A 23,615-nucleotide genomic window follows, 5' to 3' on the forward strand; every position below is an offset into this window, starting at 1 on the left:
CAGTTCTTTCTTGGATTCCCCCCACTTTCACATCAGTGTGAGAATATCCTTGTTCTGCGCAGTAACGCGCTACCTCATCCGCATAGCGGTTACCTTGTGACACAAAGTCTACATTCTTTGTGTGCGCAGCACATTTGACAACCGCAATAGCTGATGGTCCTTGCAATGCATCTAACAATAGTCTCACGAATTCTCCATTCCTAATGGGAGAACCCGAGGAGGTCATGTAACCTCTTTGAGACCATAACTGCCCGTAATCGTGAACTACCCCGAAACCATACTGGCTATCGGTGTATATGGTGACTCGAAGTTTGTTACCTGCTAAACAGGCACGCGTCAAAGCAATAATTTCAGCTACCTGAGCGGAGTGTACTCCTTCCAGGCAAGCGGCTTCTACAACTCTGGTAATTGTACAAACTGCATAAGCTGCTCTCAGCTGACCAATATCGTCTCTTACGCATGAACCATCGACAAAGAATATTTCATCGGGGTCAGTCAATGGTTCATCTACGATATCTGGTCTCGGTTTGGTGCATAGTTCAGTCACATCAAGGCAATCATGATCTGTACAAATTTCATCATCCGCATCATTTGGAAGTGGCATCAAAGTTGCAGGATTCAAGACGGAGCATCTTTTTAGGGTCACATTCTCGGCAGCCAATATGACTTGCTCGTAGCGTGTGAGCCTGCTATTCGTCAGATGCTGAGTCTTAGTCCTGGTCATTAACAATTCCACAGAATGCGGTACGTACACCACTAACTGATGTCCCATTACCACGCTTTCAGAACGTTCAATGCTGACACCCGTTGCAGCAACGGATTTGAGACATCCGGGCAACGCTGCGGCTACTGGATCTAATGTAGCCGAAAAATACGCAACTGGCCTACGCGCATCTCCATGTATCTGGGCCAAAACTGCTAAAGCGCATCCCTCTCTTTCGCAGCAGTAAAGCAAAAATGGTTTTGTATAATCCGGCCTTCCTAAAGCCGGGGCGCGACATAAGTCCTCCCTCAGCTGCAAAAACGCCATCAAACAATCTTTGTCCCATTGTACCGGATCACTCACTCCTTTGTGCGTCAGCTGTAATAACGGCTTTGCCTTCAGTGAGAAGTTGGCTATCCACTGTCGACAATAACCGACCATGCCTAGAAACATCCTGACTTCTCTCTGTGTTTTAGGCGCGTTCATTTTCATAATCGCCTCTATTCTGTCTGGAGACACCTTCCGTTTCCCCTTTTCAATCCTGTGGCCCAAGTATTGCACTTCGGTAAGACAATATTGCAATTTACTTGGAGACACCTTGTGCCCGTTCTCGGCCAAGTGATTTAACAAGGTGATGGTGTCTACTCTGCAAGCTTCCTCAGTTTCTGACGCAACTAGGAGGTCGTCTATGTACTGGACCAGAACTGAATTCTTGGGCAGCACTAGACTTTCAAGATTTTTCTTCAGTAGCTGGTTAAAAATCGATGGGCTTTCTGTATACCCCTGAGGGATACGACACCATGTTAAAACGCGATCTTCCAGCTTAAAAGCGAAAAGATACTGGCTATCTTCATCTAAAGGAATCGAAAAGAAAGCCTGGCACAAATCTATCACGGTGAACCATTCAGCTTGGAACGGTATCTGAAACAATATCACTGATGGATTCGGTACCACTGGACAACATGAGACAACAATATTATTAATCTTTCAAAGATCCTGCACTATCCTGTATTTTCCACTAGGCTTCTGCAAACCCATAATCGGGGAGTTACATGGACTACCCACGATCTCCTTCAGTATTCCCTGTTTAATCATGGATTCGATCACAGGCTTTATTCCTGCAATCGTCTCCGGTGTCAACTTATATTGTGGTGTTCTTGGATACTCGGCATTGGGTCTTACCATGATCTTTACTGGTTCTACCCCTTTGATCAATCCTATTTCTTCTCCAGTAAAATCCCACACCTCAGCTGACACTTTCTCCCTCAAGTCCTGTGGAAGTTCCTCCACTGTTAAGGTAGGATATAGTTCCACGCATTCCTGCGAGTTTACAACTTTAAAATCGGCATCTTCATCGTTGGTCTGCACTTCTACTCCTTCAGGTGTGCAATGTATTGTGCAATTCAGTTTACACAACAGATCTCTTCCTAGTAAACACACCGGGCTAGAATCACAGATCACAAACTGATGTTCGTCACTGTAATTCCCTATCTTCACTGACACTGGTTCTGTCAGAGGATTCGTCATCCTCTTGTTTGCGACTCCTACCACCTGAATCATCTCTCCTGATATCGGCAGACCTGGGACTACCGCTGATCTCAACGTGGATCTAGTGGCTCCCGTATCCACCAAAAAGGTCGTAGGACATCCAGCTACTTCAGCCTCTACGTATGGTCCTCTCTGATCTACTTCCAGGGCTGCTCCTAGAGTACAGTCTTCTTCCCTATTCACTTGTTGCCCTGTAAGAGGATCAACGTAGTAGCATTCTTCTCCTCCTACGAACAATGGCATTTGTCTATAGGTTTTCCCTCCATTTGCAATGCGAGGTGGTTGAGGAAATGGGGCTCGAGGAGTCTGAGTCCCCCCTTTGATAAACTTTCCCTTCGGGACTGTTGCTCCCTTAACCACGTTGTTCTGTACCTCTTCCTCCTCCTGTTCTAATTCCCCTGTCTCAATATTATACGGACACTCGCGTCTCCAATGTTCCACCTCATTACACTGATGACACCTGGTTGTCCTTTTCAGTGTTGCGATATCTATTCTCGGTCTCGGTCTTTCTTCCTCATCTCTGCTCTGGTTATTCTGTTTCTTTGCTGGCGTTCCTGTTCCCTGCTGCCGCTGTCCACCCTTTCCAGCTGCTTGCATCTGTACTAACATCAGCTTTTCCTTAAGCTTCTTTGCCTTTGAATCTATCTCATCGCTACAGTATCTTGCATACCTCAGAATCTCATCTAAAGGTTTGTTCTGCCAGCAAATTAAATGTTGTTGAATCATTAGGCTTATGTCCGGTCTCAATCCGAGAACAAACATCGACACAAACTGTCCTATGTCTTTAGGATCCATTACGTCTAACCCACTGTACTGTTTAAATGCTTTCAGTAATCTCTCATAGAACTCATGAACGGTTTCTTTAGGCTCCTGAGTTGTTCGATCTATCTTAACCCAGTCTATGTCCTGCACCGGCACTTTCTCTTTTAGCCATGTTATTACTCTCTCGTATTTTTCCATGACTCTGTCTGATGGACCGCCTGTCTGTGCATCCCTCGGAGGCTCACAAGCGGGCCATTCAATACTAAGTTTGCTTGCCGTCCACAAATCTCCGGGTACCACGATATCGAACAAAGTGTTCAAATCGATCCACAGTACCTTAGAGATTTTCACGAATCTCTCTACCTGCTTGTACCACTCCACAGGGTTCTCTCTAAGCTTCGGGAAAGAATTAGTGAATGCCGCTAAATCCCCCCTACTCCAGGGTACATGAACGTAGTTTCCGTTTGCGATTTCTCGCAAAGGGAAAGCTTCCATTCGCATTAGGTCTGTATCCTGGGACTTCACAAGTGTACTCCGTCTGACAGATCCCCTCTTGGACCATTTTTCCTCCCATCTATCCAGATCTCTCCATATTCTAATACACATGATAAGTTCCCTTATGTGTACTCTTAGCCCAATCGTTCTACGTTCATCTAGATCCCGATCTGTGCAATTCAGCCTATGGTTGGCCTGTAAGGCTTTTGTTCGTGACATGTCTATCATATACTTTTCTGCTAATTCAGATAACTTTTCATGAGCTGCCCTTGCTTTTCGAGTAACATCCTTAGATAAAAACAGTATTTCATCTGGATCGTACAGCTCTAACCTTTCTATTGCCACTGTGCCGTCAATTATTTCGTCCAAGTCTGATTTTAAACTCATTACATCTATGCGTCTTGCTTTTATTTCAGCTCTCAGTACGTCAGTCCTAGGTTGTTCTCTTACATCCCTCTCACCTCCACTATGTGCCCTACGCCTAAGCACAGGTGAGTTATGAGGAATTTTTCTTCCATCTCTTTGTTCCCACCTCTCTAGATCCCAAGCCTTTCCATCTTCCCTTGGGGTATGGTGGAACATTGCTCCATTCCCCATCCCTACATTCCGTCTTTTCGGCTCGGTTTCTCCAGATACGAGATAGGATCCTCCGTGCTGTTCTAAACCACTGTAACTCGCTTGCTGTCTAGTGTCACTCAACAAACGATAAGAACCTTCATGGCTCTCCATGCTCCCGCGATCTCGTTCGTGATCACCGGATGTATGGCGAGACGTTTCGCGACTCCCTATATTCTCATGACTTCGTTCTTGATCACCGGACACATGGCGAGACCCTTCGCGACTCTCCATGTTCCCGGGATTCCGTCCGTAATCACCGGAGGCATGTCGAGACGTTTCACGACTCTCCATGTTCCCGTGATTCCAATGTTGCACATTTTCATCCGGGGTATGGTGTGTGCATCTGAAAGTGTTTCGGTACTCCTGCGTCCTTCGTTCTCCCTCACTAAAGGTGACGCGAGGCACTTCCCCACACCCTGCACTCCTGTCGTTGCACGTTTGCCTATTGCCACTAGTAGTAGGGCAAGTATCTCTCCTGCTTCCTTGACTCCCTCTCTCCCACTCCGGGCTGCTTTCGCCAGCTCCACAATAAGAGAGGATCTTGTTATCCTGGTCTCTCCACTCTGCTCCTGTTTCTAAACTTTTATTCCGAGCCTCTTCGGCAGTATCCCATTCTTTCAGATATTCCCTTAATTCCTTATAGGATTTCGGTTTCGGTCCCCTCAAATCCATTGATCCTCTTTGACCCCCTTGTTCCATCCAGGGACCCGTTGCGGAATCTAATGGGGTACTCCGACTCACTGGTGCTAGTATCTGCCTCTGAGGATTCATCGTGTTATTCCTATTCTCCATCTCTGCCCTTTCCCTGTCCCATCTTGCCTGTTCTTCCTGCTGGACCCCCTCTGGGTTGTAGATTGACACTATAGGGCCTATGGTAACAGGTACTTGTAGAGCGTCTGGCATTTGATACGACCTTGCATGCTGTGTTTCTGGCACCTTCTGGACCACGAATCTTCCTACTACTCTCTGTTCGGAACTAGATTGAAGTACTTCCTCATCTTTCTTGGTATCCCACTCTGTTACGGGGATCGATTTATATTCTCCCCATCTAGCTCCGTCCTCTTGCTGTAGTACGGGACTTGCGACTTCGCTGTTGTACGGAGGTGGTCTATCTGTTAGTAGTCTCTCTATCAGATCCTCCTCTGTCTCGCTATCCTCATCTTCTTCCAGAGGTTTCTTTTCTCCCGTAGCTTCTATCATGGTAAACAGTTTGTCTGCTTCTATCTTTTGCACTCTCCACTTCTTAGCTTCCTCATCCCATTTTGCATACTGCACTGCCTTTACTGATCGTCTCACTCATTCTTGGCGCCTCTTTAAATTTCTTTCGTGTGCTGCTCTAAACCATGCACTAAGTGCTTCGAACTGTGTTGGCCTCGGAGAGGTCTCGCTGCAAGCATTACTGCTTTCAGTTGGTTCAACACTTCTAGCTTAAACGTTCCGAATCTCGGAAACGTCAGTTCCTTATTCCCTTCTGTTAGCCTATTCCACTCGGAGATCCACATTATCGAGTGTAAGCCTACATTCACTGCCATATGATAAGCTGGTGTGCCTTCTGGTGGAGCTTCTTCTCCAGCATATAAGTTTCTTCTATTTCTCTTAAAGATTGCCCTTAAACTCTTAAAACACTTCATTTTTGATAATCTACGATTTTCCTTATTAATTCTCTCCTTTGTTTACGTCCCGAAGACAAACCACCAATCCCTGTGCGACTCTCGCTAATCAGCCTATCCCAACGCGGTTCTACGCTAACCGACCAATCTCAGCGCGGCTCTACGCTGACGTCACTTGTCCCCTCTGCAGCAGTTTCCTTCGTTTCTCAACTCGTCTCGCGGTCTTACATGCGTTTCATTCATACGCCGAAAAATGACTACTTCCGTCCATGCGATCACTTTTCTCTGACTGTACGGCCACAGTCTAACTGTAATTGTCACCTCAACTGGCGAGACGTCTTCCTCTTACGGTCAGACGCTCACCTTAACTGATAGGTTACTTACACACAGTAAACGTACGACCAGCGTGCGTTACTCATACACTCACTCAAACGCTCCCCCTATCATCGGTCTGCGGGCGATCAATGGTACCTCATGACCCCCTTTAAATGGTAGACAAATTACTCTGGGTGTTCGATACACCCGAACCACTTAAGCCCTCTCTGGACATAAGATTTTATCCGGTTGCGCGCGCTCACAACCTTCCCTCAATCACACTACAGGCATTCAACTCCGCTTGACATTACAACACAGGAACAACAAAAAATACCGCAATCTTACAACGCATGACCCTTATACTCACTCTCGACCGACTCTGCTGCTTTTCTCTCGACGCACCGTCAGCACCTTCTTCGGCAGGGATTGTTCTTCTGGTCGTCGATGACTAGGGACCTTGGGGTAATCTAAACCTGACCTAGGTTGTCTTCCTCAAGAAGAAAACCATCCTCTGCTACCAACTGCGGGGAATGAGATTTTAATATCATTTATGATCAATTTGATAACTTATCTCATTCGTCAATTTTGGATCGATTGTTATCTGTCATTGAGTAAAAGACAGCCCCTGCATAGGTTAAATAGACCCCATAAACTGACGCAACTCTGAAGAACCACTTACAAGCGATGAAGTTTAAAAGGTTTAATATAAAATTAAGAAAAGTTGCAAATACAATCCTCTCAGGATAAAATTCAGCGAATATACAGGAACTAGAAGGAACATATATTCCCTAAAGAACCTCAGTCTACACACGAATACAATTAAAGTCAGTTCCAGAATCAACAAATTAAAAAGCATAGATATGATGTGGTTCCGTTGCGTCATCTACAAAAGAAAAGAATACAAGTTAAATCTGTCCCTACTCTATACTAGGTGACATCCCTACTTCGCAAGTTTCTAGTACCCTAAAAAAGGTGTCAGCAGTTTGACTCCCTAAGAAGTTCAAACTCTCTTAGCCTCTAAAGGTAACTTAAGTTTAAGAAGCAGTACCCTCTCTGCCTACCCATCCGATCTCTAAGGGTCCTCGGCCTACTGCTCTCTTGCGCTCTGATCTCTCTCTGCGCTCACTCCTAACTCTCAGGCCATCTGCGCCTTCGCTCTCGCTCTTCTCCCCGGGGTGCTGTCCCTAAAATACACAATCACAGTGTGGGTGGAACGCCCCTTCGACGCCCACCACGGACTTTCCCCCATGATGTCATTTTCTGGCTCTTTCCATGGCTTCGTCTCTTCGCGTCGTCCGTTAAGTTGACCTTTCTCCTTAGACGCCATCTTCGTCTTCTTGCTGGTGCCTTCATTCGACTTTACCTTTGACACTTTCGGAGCAAAATCTATCACCTTATCAGAACTTTACTCTTTACGGCTATATACATAACCTTTCTTGGTCTTGTGAATGGTCATTTCAAAACAAGACTCAAATTCCAAGCGTCTCCTCTCATGTTTAGGCAATAAACTTCGTCCGACATTGTCACCTTAAATCTAACAAGAACTAGACTCTTTGGCTCGCACATTCAAGTGAAGGCTATTCACGACTCCTGTGAGCCCACTAAATTACATACAGCGGACTACACTCCTGCGAACCCTTGGTCAGTCAGGTTATAATCACAAATGACCTAAAACTCTTCTAACATTCCTACAAACTTCTTCTACACAGTATAACCTTTAACACAATTATATATGATCGCATTTAGCAAATCCCTTTGCTTATATGTGAATACATTTTACATAGAATATAAACCTTGATACATAGAATATAACTTTATATTCTCATTTGTTACATCGTTATATATGCTCTCTGCACATTTCTCCATGTTACATTTCTCGCCGTTTCTGCATTTAAAGTTACACGCGTACATAAATTCTGCTTTGCACGTTCTTCTGTTCGTGAGCATTTCTACACATTTCTACATTAGCCCACTACGTATACGGGCCTTCTAAATCTAATGCATTTTCAAAAGTAAAATACAGTTATGTTTCCTATATTACTTTGGTCACATCTGTTAACTTTATGCTATAAGCGTCAACTTCACGTTACGATATACATTTCATTCCTACGTTTATACAATATGCTTGTAAATATGACTCGGATATACGTTTTATTCAAATTGCGCTCTCTCAAATTTGTGATTGTGTTATGGTCACACCACCTTTACCCAGTCCCACACTTACCCAATCACTCCCATCCTCCCCCATCACTTTTCTCTTTCTCACTGTGAGCACGTTCATACTTTAATATGAGATAGATAACTTTGATATACAAGAGTTATTTATGCAGTTTGGCAATTCTGTAACTGAATTGTTCTAAAACGTTTTTTGATTCACTCCTTTGAAACGATAAAAATTGCTTTGGTGATTCTCCAGAACTTATCAGTTTATTAAATATGAAATGTGACATAGCAATGTGGTGAACTTTTTTGCAATTTGTGTTTCCACTAGTTTTCTTACATTTGATAATGCTTAAACACTGACCCATATCTAACGTACTTACCTTGAAGGCCAGCGGTCCCGTTACCCAATTCGATGCCGGATAGACTGAAGTCCGCCTGCCATCGTAATCAGCCCCTAAGTTTGCAAACTTCAAGGTCTCTGCTTCATGCACAAATACTTTTAACATGTGCAGCCTGCTTTCGGGCCACTGGAGTTATGCAGCAATGGAGGCCAAAATTATGTTGCAATGTTGACTAAATGATGCAACAATAAAAAGGCTGCAGCGTAATGCGGTGCATTTTATGATACTTTAGTATTTTGACATATTTATACATACTAACAGCCTCTGCAAAGCTTTTGCCTCATTAGTACCTGTGTAACCTACAAATGCAGCAGTGGGAAAGGTGACCAGTCAACCTTTGCAAAGGGCCTTACACTTCACAGCAACATAAGTCACATTTCCTTTTAGTAATTTTTGATCCGTTTGAGCTACAAAGTTGTTTTGGGTCAAATCATTAGATTATGCAGCATATTATGTATTATGTGGCAAATATGATACAGCCATAGTTAAGTGAAAAACACTTTCCCACTTAACTTAATTTTGCCCCAGCATTGTAATTGATCAATTTATACGTTCCCCAAACCCAAAAGTCGAGTTTGGGCACAATTTGCATTTTAAAAGCAGTCCTACAGCCCAGGGCTTCTTTTAAACTGACCTCAGGCTTCAGCAGTGCACACATGCAAGCGCAGAAAGGGCTGCGGGCGTCTAAACAGCCACGCCCTAATATATTCTAGAGACTCAAAGGTAGTTCTAATCCCCTGCCGTATTATGTACTAGGGCCTTATAGGAGAGGTCATGCCAATCATAGGGGTACCCTAACCCATAGTGCACCCTAGTGTATGTAGGTATTTCACAGTATCTTTAAGTGTCTCTTTCAGAATAGCACTGGCCCTGTGCCTGTTCAGGCAGAGGCCAGGGTCAGTCAGAGTCAGGTACCCCCAGTACCAATCAGCAAAACGTTGGGGAGTGCCCAGGGCACAGGATGGCTTTGCAACACTAAAGAAGCACAAACTCAGAATTTAAAACATAACACCGTGGTCGGGGGTTCTCTTCAATAATCAGAATTGATTTATATCCTAATGAACCCATTTTCCAACATTAGGATAAGGAAAGACTAGGGAAAAATCATAACATTCTAATCTATACCTTAAAGTTTTCATACTGCTCTTTGATGACGGTTAATAGCTCACTGTTCAATGCTAGGATTTTAACGTATAAACTGCAAATACGAAAGTAATCTCTCAGACAAAAGCAGTAACTCACTGACCTATTTACATGCATGTGATCTGCGTGGTACACATTCTTTGCGGCAGGCATGTTACCCCACTGTGGCTACCTTACCAAAAACAAAACTTCCACTAGACAAACCTCCGATCTCTCTCAATAAAGAACATTAATCACCAAAGTTATCTTCACATTTTTATTGTTACCTGAAAATTGCTGGAGATCAGGAATGCAGCAGCAGGTACTTTTCAAACCATAATGCACTTGCAAACACGACGCCCCCACCCTAAGTTAGAGACCTTTATTTGCTTGGTGCATGAAGATGCAAGATTCATATACATGTTTTTTTAAACATTTGGTCTGATTACTATATGAATGTAAATAACAATAAAGCATACATGCAAACTGTGACAACATGCCTGCTTTGCTCAATATTCCACTTTGAAAGTATGTAATTGTATTTGTTTAACCAGCGGTGATTTGTATAGGGTCACTGGAAAGTCCACAAGGTAGTCCCAGCCCAACCCCCCCTCCCCCCCCCCCCCCAGAATTGTAGTGTCTCCTACGCCCCTGTGTACAGGTGGAAGGCACTCAAACATGGAGAAACATGTGAAAAAAACATCTGGGTCTAGTGTTGCTGAATGACGGTCCCAGGAAAGAGGCAAAGGAACAAAGGGCTATTGTGATGATGGTGTTCCCCTGTTCAACGGTGGTAGGTTTGCATCTTCAATGACTTCCAGGTGGGGACTATTTTGAAAAGGTGAAAGTGGAGTGCAAAGGAGTAGCCAGAAAGATAAAATACCCCCAATTGAAACAAAGCTCTAATTACCCCGAGCATGTGAAGCAAGCAAACGCACGCTGCTTACAAGAGTTCCTTCTATGTTTTCACCCTGCTTCCATCCATCTATCCATTCACCTTTCTATCCATTCATCCATCCATCCAGCCTTGACTTTTCCATCCAATAACCCATTGCACTGTCCAATCATACGTTTTCTGTCCATCCTTACAGCCATACATCTATCTTTTCATATATGCATCCATCCTTTCACATATCCACACTTCAATATATTCATATATCCATCCATTCGTCCTTTCAACCATCCATTCACTCTATTCCATCTGTCCATTCTTCTGCCCCCCATCCATTCACCTTTTCATGTTTGAATCCTTCCACTCTTCCTCCCAACCTTTCAGCCTTCCACCATTCTTTAACCCTTTCATTCTTCCTTTCGCCTTTTTTCTTCTTTCCTCTCATGTTTTCTCCCTTCCGGTCTCCCTTCCTTCCTCCTCCCATTGTTTTCCCCCTTTGTCTATCCATAATTCTTCTCAGATCCTTACTTTGTATTTCTTATATTTCTTTCTCATGCTAATATGTTTACTCTGTGCTCCTCTCTATTTCCCCTATTTTAATGATTTATCTTTAAGTGTTTCCTTCGCTCTGTATGCCAGCCTATAACCTCTCATGATAATTCATAAAGGTGCCCTTTATAAGCATTTTGTCTGTAGAACTGCAGGCAGAAGAGGCCGACGAAAAAATCAAAATTTAAGTGGGACCCAGCTCGCCAGCCCGTGGGTCCAGTAGAAACCCCTGCTTAAGCTTCTAGAGTGGGAGGTACACTATGCTACAGGTGGAGTGTTCAGAAAGGTGCCCAGTGGTACAAATATAGATTTTGATTCTTTTAAGATCCAGCAGTTTAACAGTCACTGGCAAGATGCTGATTAAAAACTACCAGACTTGCATTCTCGTTGGCAAAAAAGTAATAAAACATGTTGAGGAGTACATGTAGGTGGATCAAAATAACTATTAGCTGTATAACCTCTATTGAAACTGGGTGACCAGTTACAAATTCTATCTACTTGATTCAATTAGCATATGAGTTTTGGGGCATGCAATGAACTGTTACAAAAAATGAGTGTATCGAGTGGCCAAGATAGACTATTTGCAATGCTCAAATGAAATTTTTGATAAGTGGCAAAACTGCCTTTGTCAAAGGAGAAGGCAGAATTTCATGTTCACTTGTGCGTTATATTTTTGGTATCTAATATTAATGTACACAATGTTAGAAATGGGATTCCTGATTGGTTGAGTTATGCACCCAGACCAGGCATGAAAAACCACTCTGGTCATGGTCAGCTAACTACACACTAAAAGATAACCCTGTGCTCACCCTCTGGTAGCGTGGGACAGAGCAGTCAAGCTAATCTAAAGAGGCAATGTGTAAAGTAGTTGTGCAACACACCCACACAGTAACACAATGAATACATACAAAAGACTCCACCTCAGTTTAGAAAAATAAAGAATATTTATGTGAGTAGAACAAGACCAAAATGACAAAAAAACAATCAGTAGAAGTCTAGATATTAATTTATAAATATTACATTCAAAAACAGTACCTAGAAGTAACTAGCAGTCAAAAGGTTACTTCATGTCACGAGGGATCGGTGCATATCCAAAGTTCCGTCTGACCCCGGCCGACTGCAGGCCAGCTGCAGGGCCCGACAGGTCCCGCTGATGTAAAACCTTGGATGGAGTCTACTGCAAGGTCGTGAAGCCTCACACAGGGGTTCCCATGTTGGCGTCCAGCTCTGTTAAAGTGGATGCAATATGTTGTCGTCAAGCCACACAGCAAGTCATCATTGAGCCGTGCAGGCAGTGGAACTACTGTTGTAGGACAGCCTCTGTATTGGCTGCGAAGGGTGATGCAGCAGACTTTCTCATGCAGTCTATGCAATGCATTGGTTTTTGGTGACAACTGCTGTAGAACCCACTTCTGAGGCCCAGAGCTTGGAAGGGGCACCTCAGGCAAGGGTAGGACTCACAGAAAGCAGAGTCCAGCAGCACCAGTAGAATTGTAGGAAGTCTTTTGTGACCTTGAGACTTCAGAAAACAGGAGGCAAGGCAGCAATCCCTTGGAGATCACTTTGAGGGAAGGCAGAGTCCTTTCAGCAGAGGCAGGGAGCAGTAGACAGCAGGGCAAAAAGCAGAAAAGTAGCCCTTCCAGAAAATCAGTCCAGTTTAGTGCTTTAAGCAGCACAGCAGTCCTTCTGACAGAGGTTCAGTTTAACATCCAGATGTGTGTGATTTTAGGGGGATCAAAGACCCTGTACTTCTACTCAAAAGTGTCTTTGATGTAGGGGATGACTTCAAATCAACTCTCTGAAGTGCACAAGAATCTCTTTCAATCTAGTCCTTTCTGCCAAGTTATCTGAGGGGGTAAATCAGTGCTTTGAGTGTGGGCAGGACACTATCTATTGAAATGTAAGTGTTAGTCCCTCCCATGCCTCCCTGCCTAAGCAGGCCCATCAGAAAGCAGATGAATGGAGACAAACAGCAAAGCAAACAGAGTTATGAGCACAGAGAAATGTCCACTTTCTAAAAGTTTGTATAGATAACAAGGGTCTAGCTGCATTTATTCAACCATCAACTTTTGAAAATCAAGATCAAGTGAATTACTGATCTTGGCCTGTGTATAAATGCAGCTGTCCCTTGTTATTTATAAATGTAAAAGAAGCCCATACTAGCTGTTGGCATAAAGACCCAAACCCCAAATAAGCCACTTTCTAAAAGTGGCATTTCTAAAACAGTAATGTTAAATCCAACTTTACCAGCAAGGAGGATTTGTCCTTACCATTCCAAACATATGAAACATGAAAAAGCTACTCCTCTCTTGGTCAGGAATTACAGCTTAAATGTGTTTTAAGGAATTCCCAATGCTAACCTATGAGAGGAGTAGGTCTAACAGTAGTGAAAAATGAAATAGGCTGTTTGACACTACCACAATATGCAAAACATTAAAGTGCATGTCCTACCTTGTATTTACAAAGCACCCTGTCCATAGGGCTACTGTTAGACCTGGCACTCTTGGTGTTGGTTTATCCATGATTGACATATTTGATTTACTTGTAAGTCCCTAGGGAAGTGCACTATGTGTGCCCAGGGCCCGTAAATCAAATGCTACTAGTGGGCCTATAGCACTGATTGTGCCACTCACATGAGTAGCCCTGAAAATATGTCTCAGGCCTGCCATTGTAGTGTCTGTGAGTGTAGTTTTAAACTGATATGTTGACCTGGTAAGTGCACCCACTTGCCAAGCCTCAAACCTTCCCTTTTTCTACAGTACGGCACTCCTAAGGTAGGGCTGAGAAAGCCCCATGGGCCGGGTGCAGTGTATGTGAAAGGTAGGACATGTGCTGATGTGGTTTGCATATCTTGATAGTGAAATACGGCCAACTTCGTTTTTCACTATTGCAAGGGCTATATCGCCAATAGGTTATCATTGGAGCTGCCTTGTACCAACTTACAAGTGTAATTTTTAATTGGAAAAAGAAGGAGATTTGGAGTTTGAGTTCCCTGCACCCAGAATTTAAAAATACATCTTTTAGTAAAGTTGGTTTAAAATTGTGCGTTTGAAAATACCACTTTTAGAAATTGGCAAACACAAGGAGATGATGGACGGAGCGCTGAAACTTTTCAGACACTCACCCCAGTCACAGATCTGGGTTGAATCCTTCATTGTTCTTTAGCTCACTTCGCCACCTCAGTTCAGAACCAGCTATATGCAAATCAGTCTTGACACTGTGCCTCATGGGACCAGTCCAGCGCAAACTGCCAAGCCAGGTCTTCCCTGAACCAGAAACAAGTATCCTGGTACTGCTTCACGGTAACACCTCTCATCAGCTATGCTAAGTTGAATCCAGTGTCAAAGTGAGCAAGGGACCCACGTCTGGGCATACCCTGCCAACTTAGGGCAAACAAAGTAAACACAAAGAGATGATGGAAGGAGCGCTGAAACTTTTCAGACACTCACCCCCGGTCACAGATTTGGGTTGGATCCATCATAAGTGTGAGCGGTAAATCCGTTACGCCCGCGGATTTTGCGGATTTTTGGGAAATCCGCAATCCGCGAATTTTGCGGATTTCCCGCAAAATTCGCAAAAAAAAATCCGCGGACGTAACGGGTTCAAAAGTTGAACCCCCACTCCTATAACTATTTTACAATGGCGCCAGCAAGCTGCCAGCGCCGTTGTAAAATAGTTACAAAGTTAGCTTGCACAGGAACCACTAGATAAAACGAAGCAGGTGCTGCTTTATTTTATCTAAGTGGTTCCTGTGCAAGCTAACTTTGTAACTATTTTACAACGGCGCTGGCAACTTGCTGCCGCCATTGTAAAATAGTTACAGCCTGGCTACAGCTCACTCAAGGGACCCCTGCGCCCTTCGGGGCGATTGCATAGTAACACACACATGGTCGCTCGAACTAGTTGATGCTCAAATTCAGTGACTCATTCATTAGCCCAAAAACAATCGTGAGCGTCGTCGAGGCTGGGCAGGGGTGCCTTCTTCCCAAATCTACCGTGGAAAATCAGCTGTGATGCTGGATAGAGGCCTTTGCATCCTTGACTTTCACGAGCGCAATACCCGTGCTGTTCCTGTGACCAGAAGTTTCTTTCTCTTCATCTGCTGAACTGATCTTTCTCTGACCTTTTATACACACAAGAGGCAGTGTTCGCACGGGTTTCTGTACGTTCGCGAGCGTTTTGTACAATTTCGCAATTTGCGAAATTGTACAAAACCCTCGCAAACTTGCAGAAACTCGTGCGAACACAAAAAAAAAAATCTGCGAGTATTCGCAGATTTTGCGGATTTTGCCAATCCGCAAATTCGCGGATTGCCAATCCGCAAAATCCGCCCATGCTTAATCCATCATCGTTCTTTAGCTCCCTTTGCCACCCACTTCAGACCCTGCTATATACAAATCAGTCTTGACCCTTTGCCTCATGGGAACAGTCCAGCCAGAACTGCAAAGCGAGGTGTTCCCTGAACCGGAAACAAGCATCCTGGGACCAGTTGAACTGGGTTGGCAAAGTGAGCTAAAGAACGATGATGGATTCAACCAAGATCTGTGACTGGGGTGGCAAAGTGAGCTAAAGAACGATGATGGATCCTGCCATTTGGTGCTAATTCCAGGTTCTGCTGCTTCAAGACTTGAAAATCCATGCTGTTTTTCGCCGCTGCATGCTTGCAGTGCGATTAAAAAAGTAATGGCTCCCTGTGATGTGGCTGAATAATCAATGCAGTGCTTGTTCGTGGCCCGAAGAACTGCTGCAGCCTGAGTCCAGGGCATCGTGTCTCTGAAGTCCAAGACCCCCGTTCCAATTCTGATGCAGGCCCTGCAGTGCAGTTGAAAGAATCAATGCATCAAAGGTACAGAGCTGGAAGAATTGACGCATTGCGTCCAGAATTTCCAGGCATTGCTCCTGTGCGCCAAGTTTCCAAAAGGAGTCACCTCCAGAAGTCAAAGCATTGCTTCTCCTTACATTAAGGAATCAACCCAACACCTCCCCTGTGTGCAGACGAATTGACGCCTCCATTCCCCTGAGATTCAAGAACCGATGCATTGCTGTGTTTTCTGATGCTTTCCTCCTTTGCAGCTGTTTTTCATCTTGGATTTTGTAGCATCATACCTATTTTGTGCTAAAATCAATGCATCCATAGAATTCTATGGAATGAATTGCTTAAACCTTTTAAAAGTGACATTTTGAGTTCTGCATGTTGGATTTTTGTCGTTTTGGTCTTGTTTGGTTTAGATCAAGATTGTTTATTTTTCAAAACTGGTGTGATGTCCATTTGTAGTGTTTTCACTGTTACTGTGTCTATTATGTACAAATACTTTACACATTGCCTCTGCAATACGCCTGACTGCTTGTGCCAAGCAACCAAGGGGGAGAGCAGTTTTTTTTGGGTGTGCAACTCCCTTACCCTGACTAAAAGGAAGGGTCCCTACTTCGACAGAGTGTCACTACTGCCAACTAGAGACCCCCATTTCTAATGCCTACCTAGGGCCTACCTAAGGGGTGACTTACATGTAACAAAAGAGAAGTTTGAGGCCTGACAAGTAGTTTTAAATGGCAAGTTTAGGTGACGGCAAACTGCACACACAGGGACTGCAGTGGCAGACCTGAGATGGGTTTGAAAGGCTACTTAGTGGGTGGCAGAATTAGTAATGCAGCCCTCTAATATCATTTAACTTACAGGCCCTGGGTATATGGTATAACAGTTTACAAGGGACTTACAAGTAAATTAAATATGCCAAACAGGTATAAACCAATGTCACCATGTTCAGAGGAGAAAGCACATGCACTTTAGCACTGGTCAGCAGTGGTAAAGTGCTCAGAATCCTAAAGCAAACAAAAACAAGATCAGAAAAATAGGAAAAGGGAGCCACAATGTTTGGGATGACGCTTCAGGGAGGGCCATTTTCCATCACACGATAATTACCAGAAAAAAGTAACAATATACTAAAAGAAATCCAAAACGTGCTTTTTTTTATAACATACCGTTGTCAGGGTCGTGGACATCAGGAAGAGCAAGGTGAATTGCGCTGGGTTTTGGGGTCATTTGTTCTTCAGCTAAGCTAGTTTCTTTCTCTGATCCACTGCAGGGAAATATAACCATGTAATGTTTATTATATAGTCAAGAAAATGAGGCACAATATAAACCCACTTAGAAGATTCAAACGAATGAGAATGTTATGACATTGCCTGTTTCAACTTTTGCATAAAAAAGTTTAGAAATGCATTAACATTGTTGTGCGGGCACTCCAATAGCAGTCAATTGGCTCTCTCTAGCTTCTAACTCTCTTTGGAGATATGATACTCCATAGTTCAGTGTTTCAGTCCCTTGTCAGCAACGGTTTATTTACAATACTGCTCTACTGTTTCTGAGGAACCTACAGTCTTCTCCAGGCAAAGTAATATAGTTTCTTGCAAACCAATGTGGCATAAATGAACAATGGAAAGAGGTGCAACTGAGAGTAATTATTCTTCGAAGAGCTGTCTTGGTCAGATTTTATTCTGCTCAACATTGCCTTTGTAGAGACAGCCACAGAGCTACAAGTCTTGCTTTAAAAGGTGTGATCCACAGAACCTACCACAAGGTTAAAGGGTGGCTTGGGGATGGGAAATCAACCACCTCCCAGTCTGGATTCTTTTTTAATTGAACTAAACAGTAACATCAAAAGGAGCACAGTGCATTTTAAATGTACTTTATTTTATGGTTTTATAGAGTACAAACTTGACCCGTGAGGGTATCAGAGCGCTTTACAGATTCATAGAGAATACAAAAGGCAGGTCATCACAGGAGACCTGTACATCAGAGAGCTTACAGGGTCGAGGGGTCATAAGGTAGGCAGGATGTCATACGTGTACTGTACATTGGGGGAATGGAAAAACTGTACATCATGGCATTTTACAGAGATAAGAGTCATACGATAGGCAGGATATCACATTAGTACTGTATAAGGTCGCAGGATAAGGCAATAGTCTCTCAGGTGGCTGTGGAATGGGTTTAGCCAAGGAATTTACCCATGAGGAAGGATTTAGCCTCTTCTTTGAAGCGTGCCAGGGAGCGGATTCTTCTGATGTCGGGGGGAGGGAGGGAGTTCCATATTCTTGGTGCAGTCCCGGCGAAAGCTCGATTGGAGGTTTTTATTTTCCTAAAGCGCGCAGGCCAGAGTAGGAGGGCATTGGCCGATCATGAGTTTCTGCTTCCTCCGGATATCACAAGCTTCTGTGCAAGATACGTTGGGGAGTTAGAGTGTAAGGCCTTGTGCGTGATGCATACCAGCTTGAGGTGGATCCTAGCCTCGAAGGGAAGCCAGTTCAACGCTTTCAAATGAGGAGTGATGTGATCGAATTTTCTAGAGCGTGTAAGTAGTCTGGCGGCTGCGTTGAGGCAGGCTTTTAAGGGTGCCAGCGAGATCTTGGGTAAGCCGGAGAGGGTGGAGCAACCATATTCCAGCCGAGAGACAACTATAGATTGGACTGCTAGTTTTAGCTCAGGAGCGTCTAGAAAGGGTTTCAGTTTCCATAGGTGGCTCAGGTGGAATCTGGCAGATTTGGCCATTGTGTTGATGTGGTCTTGCATGTTTAGGTTATAATCCAAGGTAATTCCCAGAGATTTGGGGGAATCCACAATGGTCGGGGAACAGTTTATGGCTGTGATAGCTTTAATCCAAGTCTGGATCTCAGAGTTGCTCTTGGGCGGGGAGTTTAGAAGGAACTCAGTTTTCTTAGCATTGAGTTTGAGTTGGTTGGAGGAGAGCCATCTGACGGTCAGCTTCAGGTCCTCATTCAATGTGAGGATCCCCGCAAGAGAAGAGATTTTTATGTAGATCTGAGTGTCATCAGCGTACATATGGAAGGAGATATTTGCAGTGCGCAGGACTTCGGCAAGGGGTTCTAAATAGAGATTGAAAAGGGTGAGGGACAACGTTGATCCTTGAGGGACTCCCACCGTGACCACGGAGGGAGCGGACAGTTCGCCATTGGCTAGGAATCTCTGAGATCGGTTTTGGAGGTAGGAACTAAACCAAACAAGGACAGTGCCATCTAATCCCATCCTCAGTTTGAGGCGTTTGAGTAGCATCTCGTAGTTGACCGTGTCGAAGGCCGAGGATAGATCAAGGAGGATTAGGAGACAGGTTTTGTCTTGGTCAAGGTCTTGAAGAGCGTCATCAACAATGTGGAGCATGGTGGTTTCAGTGCTGAGTCCCGGTCGGAAGCCGGATTGGCAGTCGTCGAGTAGATGGAAGTTGTTGACGTGGTGACTTAGCTGTATTTGTACACACTTTTCCAGCACTTTAGCCAAAAGAGGAATGTTTTAAATTGGTCTAAAGTTGTCTGAGGAGGCTGGCTCCAGTGACGGCTTTTTCAAAATGGGGAGGACTTGGCCTGCTTTCAGCGAGGCCTGTATTAATCCCTGCCGGAGAGAGGCATTGATTATCACAGTCCAGCTAGGAATAATGGATTTGGCAACGGTCGCGAGACAGTTTGAAGGGAGCGAGTCGTTGAAGTGGTTGTTAGGGTTCAGGGTGGAAAGGATTTGCGCGACAGCGTCTTCATCATAGGGTGCGAATTCGGACCAGTGTGCTAGATTCTTCGGTGAGGACCATGGCGGCAGGGGGGGAGAAGGCGGAAGGTCGAGGTTCGGATGGGGGAGTGAGGCAACCTTGAGTTCAATATCTAAGGTTTTGATTTTGTTTGCGAACAACGAGGAGAAATCCTCTGAGGAAATGAGAGACTAAGGGGTTTCTTTCGCTGTTTGGGACAGTTTGTTCGATTGGATTTTGACCATGTCAAAGAGTTTGCGTGGTCTGTTCTGGGCATTTCCTAATTCCGCTCTGAAAAACTCTTTTTTTGAGTTGACGATATTCTTGTTGTAAGTATTTCTGTCCTGGCAAAGAAGTTTTAGGTGATCTGCCGAGGGGTGCTGTCTCCAGATTCTTTCAGTTTGTCGGAGGGATCTCCTCTCGTCATTGAGGGAACCAGTGAACCATGGGTTTCTATCTTTGACTTGAATTCTTTTTAGTTTAAGAGGGGCTAGGTCATCCAGGATGTTCAACATTGAAGCAGAGTAGTGATCATTTAGGTCACTGACCATAGTAATGCGGGTGGGGGGTTCGGATTTGCAGCGGATCTCAAGTTCATTGAGGTCTAGGTTTTTGGTGTCTCTGACCCAGCGCTTTGGGAGCACCGGTTGTGGTGTCCTAGTCTTGCGGGTGCCAGGTAGCAGGAAGGCGATGGCATGGTGGCCTGACCAGTCGCATCATTCAACCAGTAACAATATTTAGAAGATGAATAGTAATTGTAAGTATCTTAGAGAAAATTGTCAACTCAGAAATCTTCTTAGCAAATGGTAAAATTTAAAGCACACTGGGTTATTAACTATGGTAAAAAAAAAACTCACTTGGAATTGAATACAACTTTACAGGAGGTTTTGTTTAAAGTCAGATTGTGTCAGGAACATTACAGCATTCGATTGAATTGAAATGCAGCTTTCCAGAAGGCATGGTGATTCTCTAACACAGAAAAACTGTGCAAAACGTATGCTAGATTATGCGATGCCTTGTCATTTCATTTCTTTCTTGAATATTCGTTAAATGACACCTTACTTTCTCTGTGGGTCATGGCTAAAAAGTGGGCCCTTAAAATCGTTCAGCCCGCAATTGTACTAAAAGGGATTCAATATTTTAGTGTTCACCCCTCATCCAAACTTCACAAATGTGAGTGCCCGTTTGTAATATAAAGCTACACGTGGGTCAACCTACTGGAGATTATCAAATTGTGGCATCTTTTTGCCATCGTCTTTGGTGGTTGCTTCAGAGTGGGGTGACCTACAGTGTTAGTGTATTTGTATGTTTGTGGGAGTGTCCATAGGTTCACGTTCTTAAAGTGCTGACCCAGAATGAACGCATTGTGAGATGGTCCGGTTGGCTAAGTGGGTGCTGGTGTGTGCGTGTGCATATGCGCATGATGAAGTTTTATAAATGTTGCATACCTCGGAGACTATGCTGGCCCTGATTATATAATATCGCAAAGTGGCAATCAGGCAAACTACACACGCACTGCCAATGTCGGGATCGTAATCCGGGATGCTAGCTAATATAGAAACAAATTGAACTGGGGCATGGTTTATAGAAACAAAGCCAGCAGCACTTGCATCTCATAAAAATAAATCCAGATTTTGCATAGCTCTGCTTATGAGCTGATTGATGCCACGACCTTTTGTTCAGAATGTGATTTTTCATTTCAAAGGAGGCACTGGAAAGCACACACACTGCTGGCCTGCCTCCCCCTCAAATAGAAAGCATATTGCTTTAATCCTGAAAAACAGCTTTTACATAAATTGCAGCATTTCCAGCGGTCTGACTTGCCCATTTTTTTTTCAAGGCACAGTACATTAAGACATGGCACGGGTAAAACGGATCATTCCAAGGTAAAGCAGCAAAGTGTGCCCCTGAATCGCATCAGCCACGAGGCAAAAGGATATATGCCAATCCGAACACTCAAATTATGGGCAAATAACTTTCGCTTGCTCTCTGAAAGTCACATTTTGCTTTTAAAATAAAATAGGCAACATACTGGCCTTTCTTGCTCGTTCTTCAGCAGGAATGCCATCTATCTAACAAGTGCCGTGAATTATCCGATTCAAGAGAACTAGGTTGTTTGATAGGGAGGTGATTCTTCTCAATATTTTTAGGTCGAGCCTGCAGCGCATGCGTTGTCTCTCGACCTGCTGTAATCTGCTCTAGGGGCTTTGATCGCGCCTATCACTTTTGATTGGTTCCTTTTTGTGCCGTGCACAAATCAGTGCTTGTAATAGGTGCATCTGTTTTATTTGCCCCGCTTAGTGGTGGTTTGTTCCCTCCCATAGCGAATGCCCTGATTACATGTGGCCCTTTCCTTAGCAGCATTTATGTTGTTTGGGGCACTATTTTTCTCTATTCGAATCCCGCTCTCATGCAGTCTCTCGGGCTCTGCGGGCACAGCCATTTTTTCCACAATTGAAAAGAGTCCTTTTTGTAGCCACAGCAGGGATAAGCGTAGCACTGAGCAGCATACCGGCTCCTGGGACGAAGACATCGCAGGCATGAGAGCCACTGAAGAAACATCACACATCTCTGCAGAGAAGTGCTTCAAGAGCCAGGCACTTACCGCACCCTACAAAGCTCATGACACCAATGGAGCATCTCTTGAACACTGCAAGTTGAAACACCAGCGCCCAGAAGATACATCGATTTTATGTTTCTGATCAGCCATCACATCCTGTTCACGGTTCCTCTTGGACACAGATGCGCATTTCATTTTTTTTGAGTGCTCAAAACAACCGCGGTGATATGACCATCTACATCATTATTTTAAAGAGGGCAAACATTCAGGCCCTTTTGTACAGGCCAAGCACCAAGCGCCAAGGCATAACCAGTTTTTAAAAAAGCATTCCTCACACCTCAAGCATTCCTCACACACTCAAGCATTCACCTCACACTCATACTTCCCCCTGCATTTTGGGGACAAAGCATCATGTCATCCCTCAAGAACGGAGAGTCTCACAAAGGGGCATGGCCAATGCAATTAAGGGCACGCTTAAACATTTATGCTAAAATCTGTGCTTGGCATAGTGTGCTGAGAACTGGTATTTTGCTGCTTATGGGCCATATGTAGGTAAATGGCATTTACCGAATCGTAAATACCGAATTTTACCGATTCGGTATTTACAAATCGGTAAATGCCATGTAGGTAATTATTCGGTATCAATTACCGATTCGTTATGAATCGGTAATTACCGAATCGGTATTTACCGATTCGGTAATTGCCATTGATTCCTATGGGCCTTGAGGCCCTTAGGAATCAATGGCAATTACCGAATCGGTAAATACCAATTCTGTAAATTTACCGATTTGTCAAGGGGGACAGGGTGTCACTTTGACACCCTGTTGCACCCCTGATTCTGGCACATGGCACAGGTGTACATGTACAGATGTGCATGTACACAGAAATTCGTTATTTACCATGCCTTTGTATTTCATGGTAAATAACGAATTCCTAAGGGCCTGTGGCACTGTTTCCAGTGCCACCTACATCCCATATTACCGATTCTGTACATTTACCGATTCGGTAATTTACAGATTCGGTAAATTTAAGGATTCGGTAAATATACAGAATCAGTCATTTTCTGGCCCCCTACATCTGAAACTACAAATACCGGTCGGTAACGGCCGAAATCGGCCTTTGGCCACCTACATATGGCCCTAAGTCTTTGCATCCAGATATACAATACAACAACTAACACTACACATACAACAAGCCAGGACTATTGACTTTTTCAATGGTTGTTAGTTGCATAAGATGAATAAGCAACACTGTAACCCAGCTTTCCACGGCCCCAATCATACTGTCCAGTTTGGACATTAGATTTGATTTAAGATCCACAAAATACATCTCTTGTTAAATTCTAC

General features: G+C 44.0%; 1 protein-coding gene across 1 annotated transcript in view; it reads right to left on the minus strand.

Moving 5' to 3' along the window:
* The window catches only part of TTC7A (tetratricopeptide repeat domain 7A), a 1,603,679-nt gene that overhangs the window by 255,985 nt on the left and 1,324,079 nt on the right, over window positions 1-23,615 (minus strand). Inside the window, exon 17 of the mRNA XM_086927774.1 lies at window positions 17,158-17,255. Coding sequence (XP_086783900.1) covers window positions 17,158-17,255 — 98 coding nt within the window. The remainder of the gene's footprint in view (window positions 1-17,157; window positions 17,256-23,615) is intronic.

The sequence above is a fragment of the Lissotriton vulgaris genome, chromosome 6 (genome assembly GCF_964263255.1).
Source record: "Lissotriton vulgaris chromosome 6, aLisVul1.2, whole genome shotgun sequence".
In the NCBI taxonomy this organism is placed as follows: domain Eukaryota; kingdom Metazoa; phylum Chordata; class Amphibia; order Caudata; family Salamandridae; genus Lissotriton; species Lissotriton vulgaris.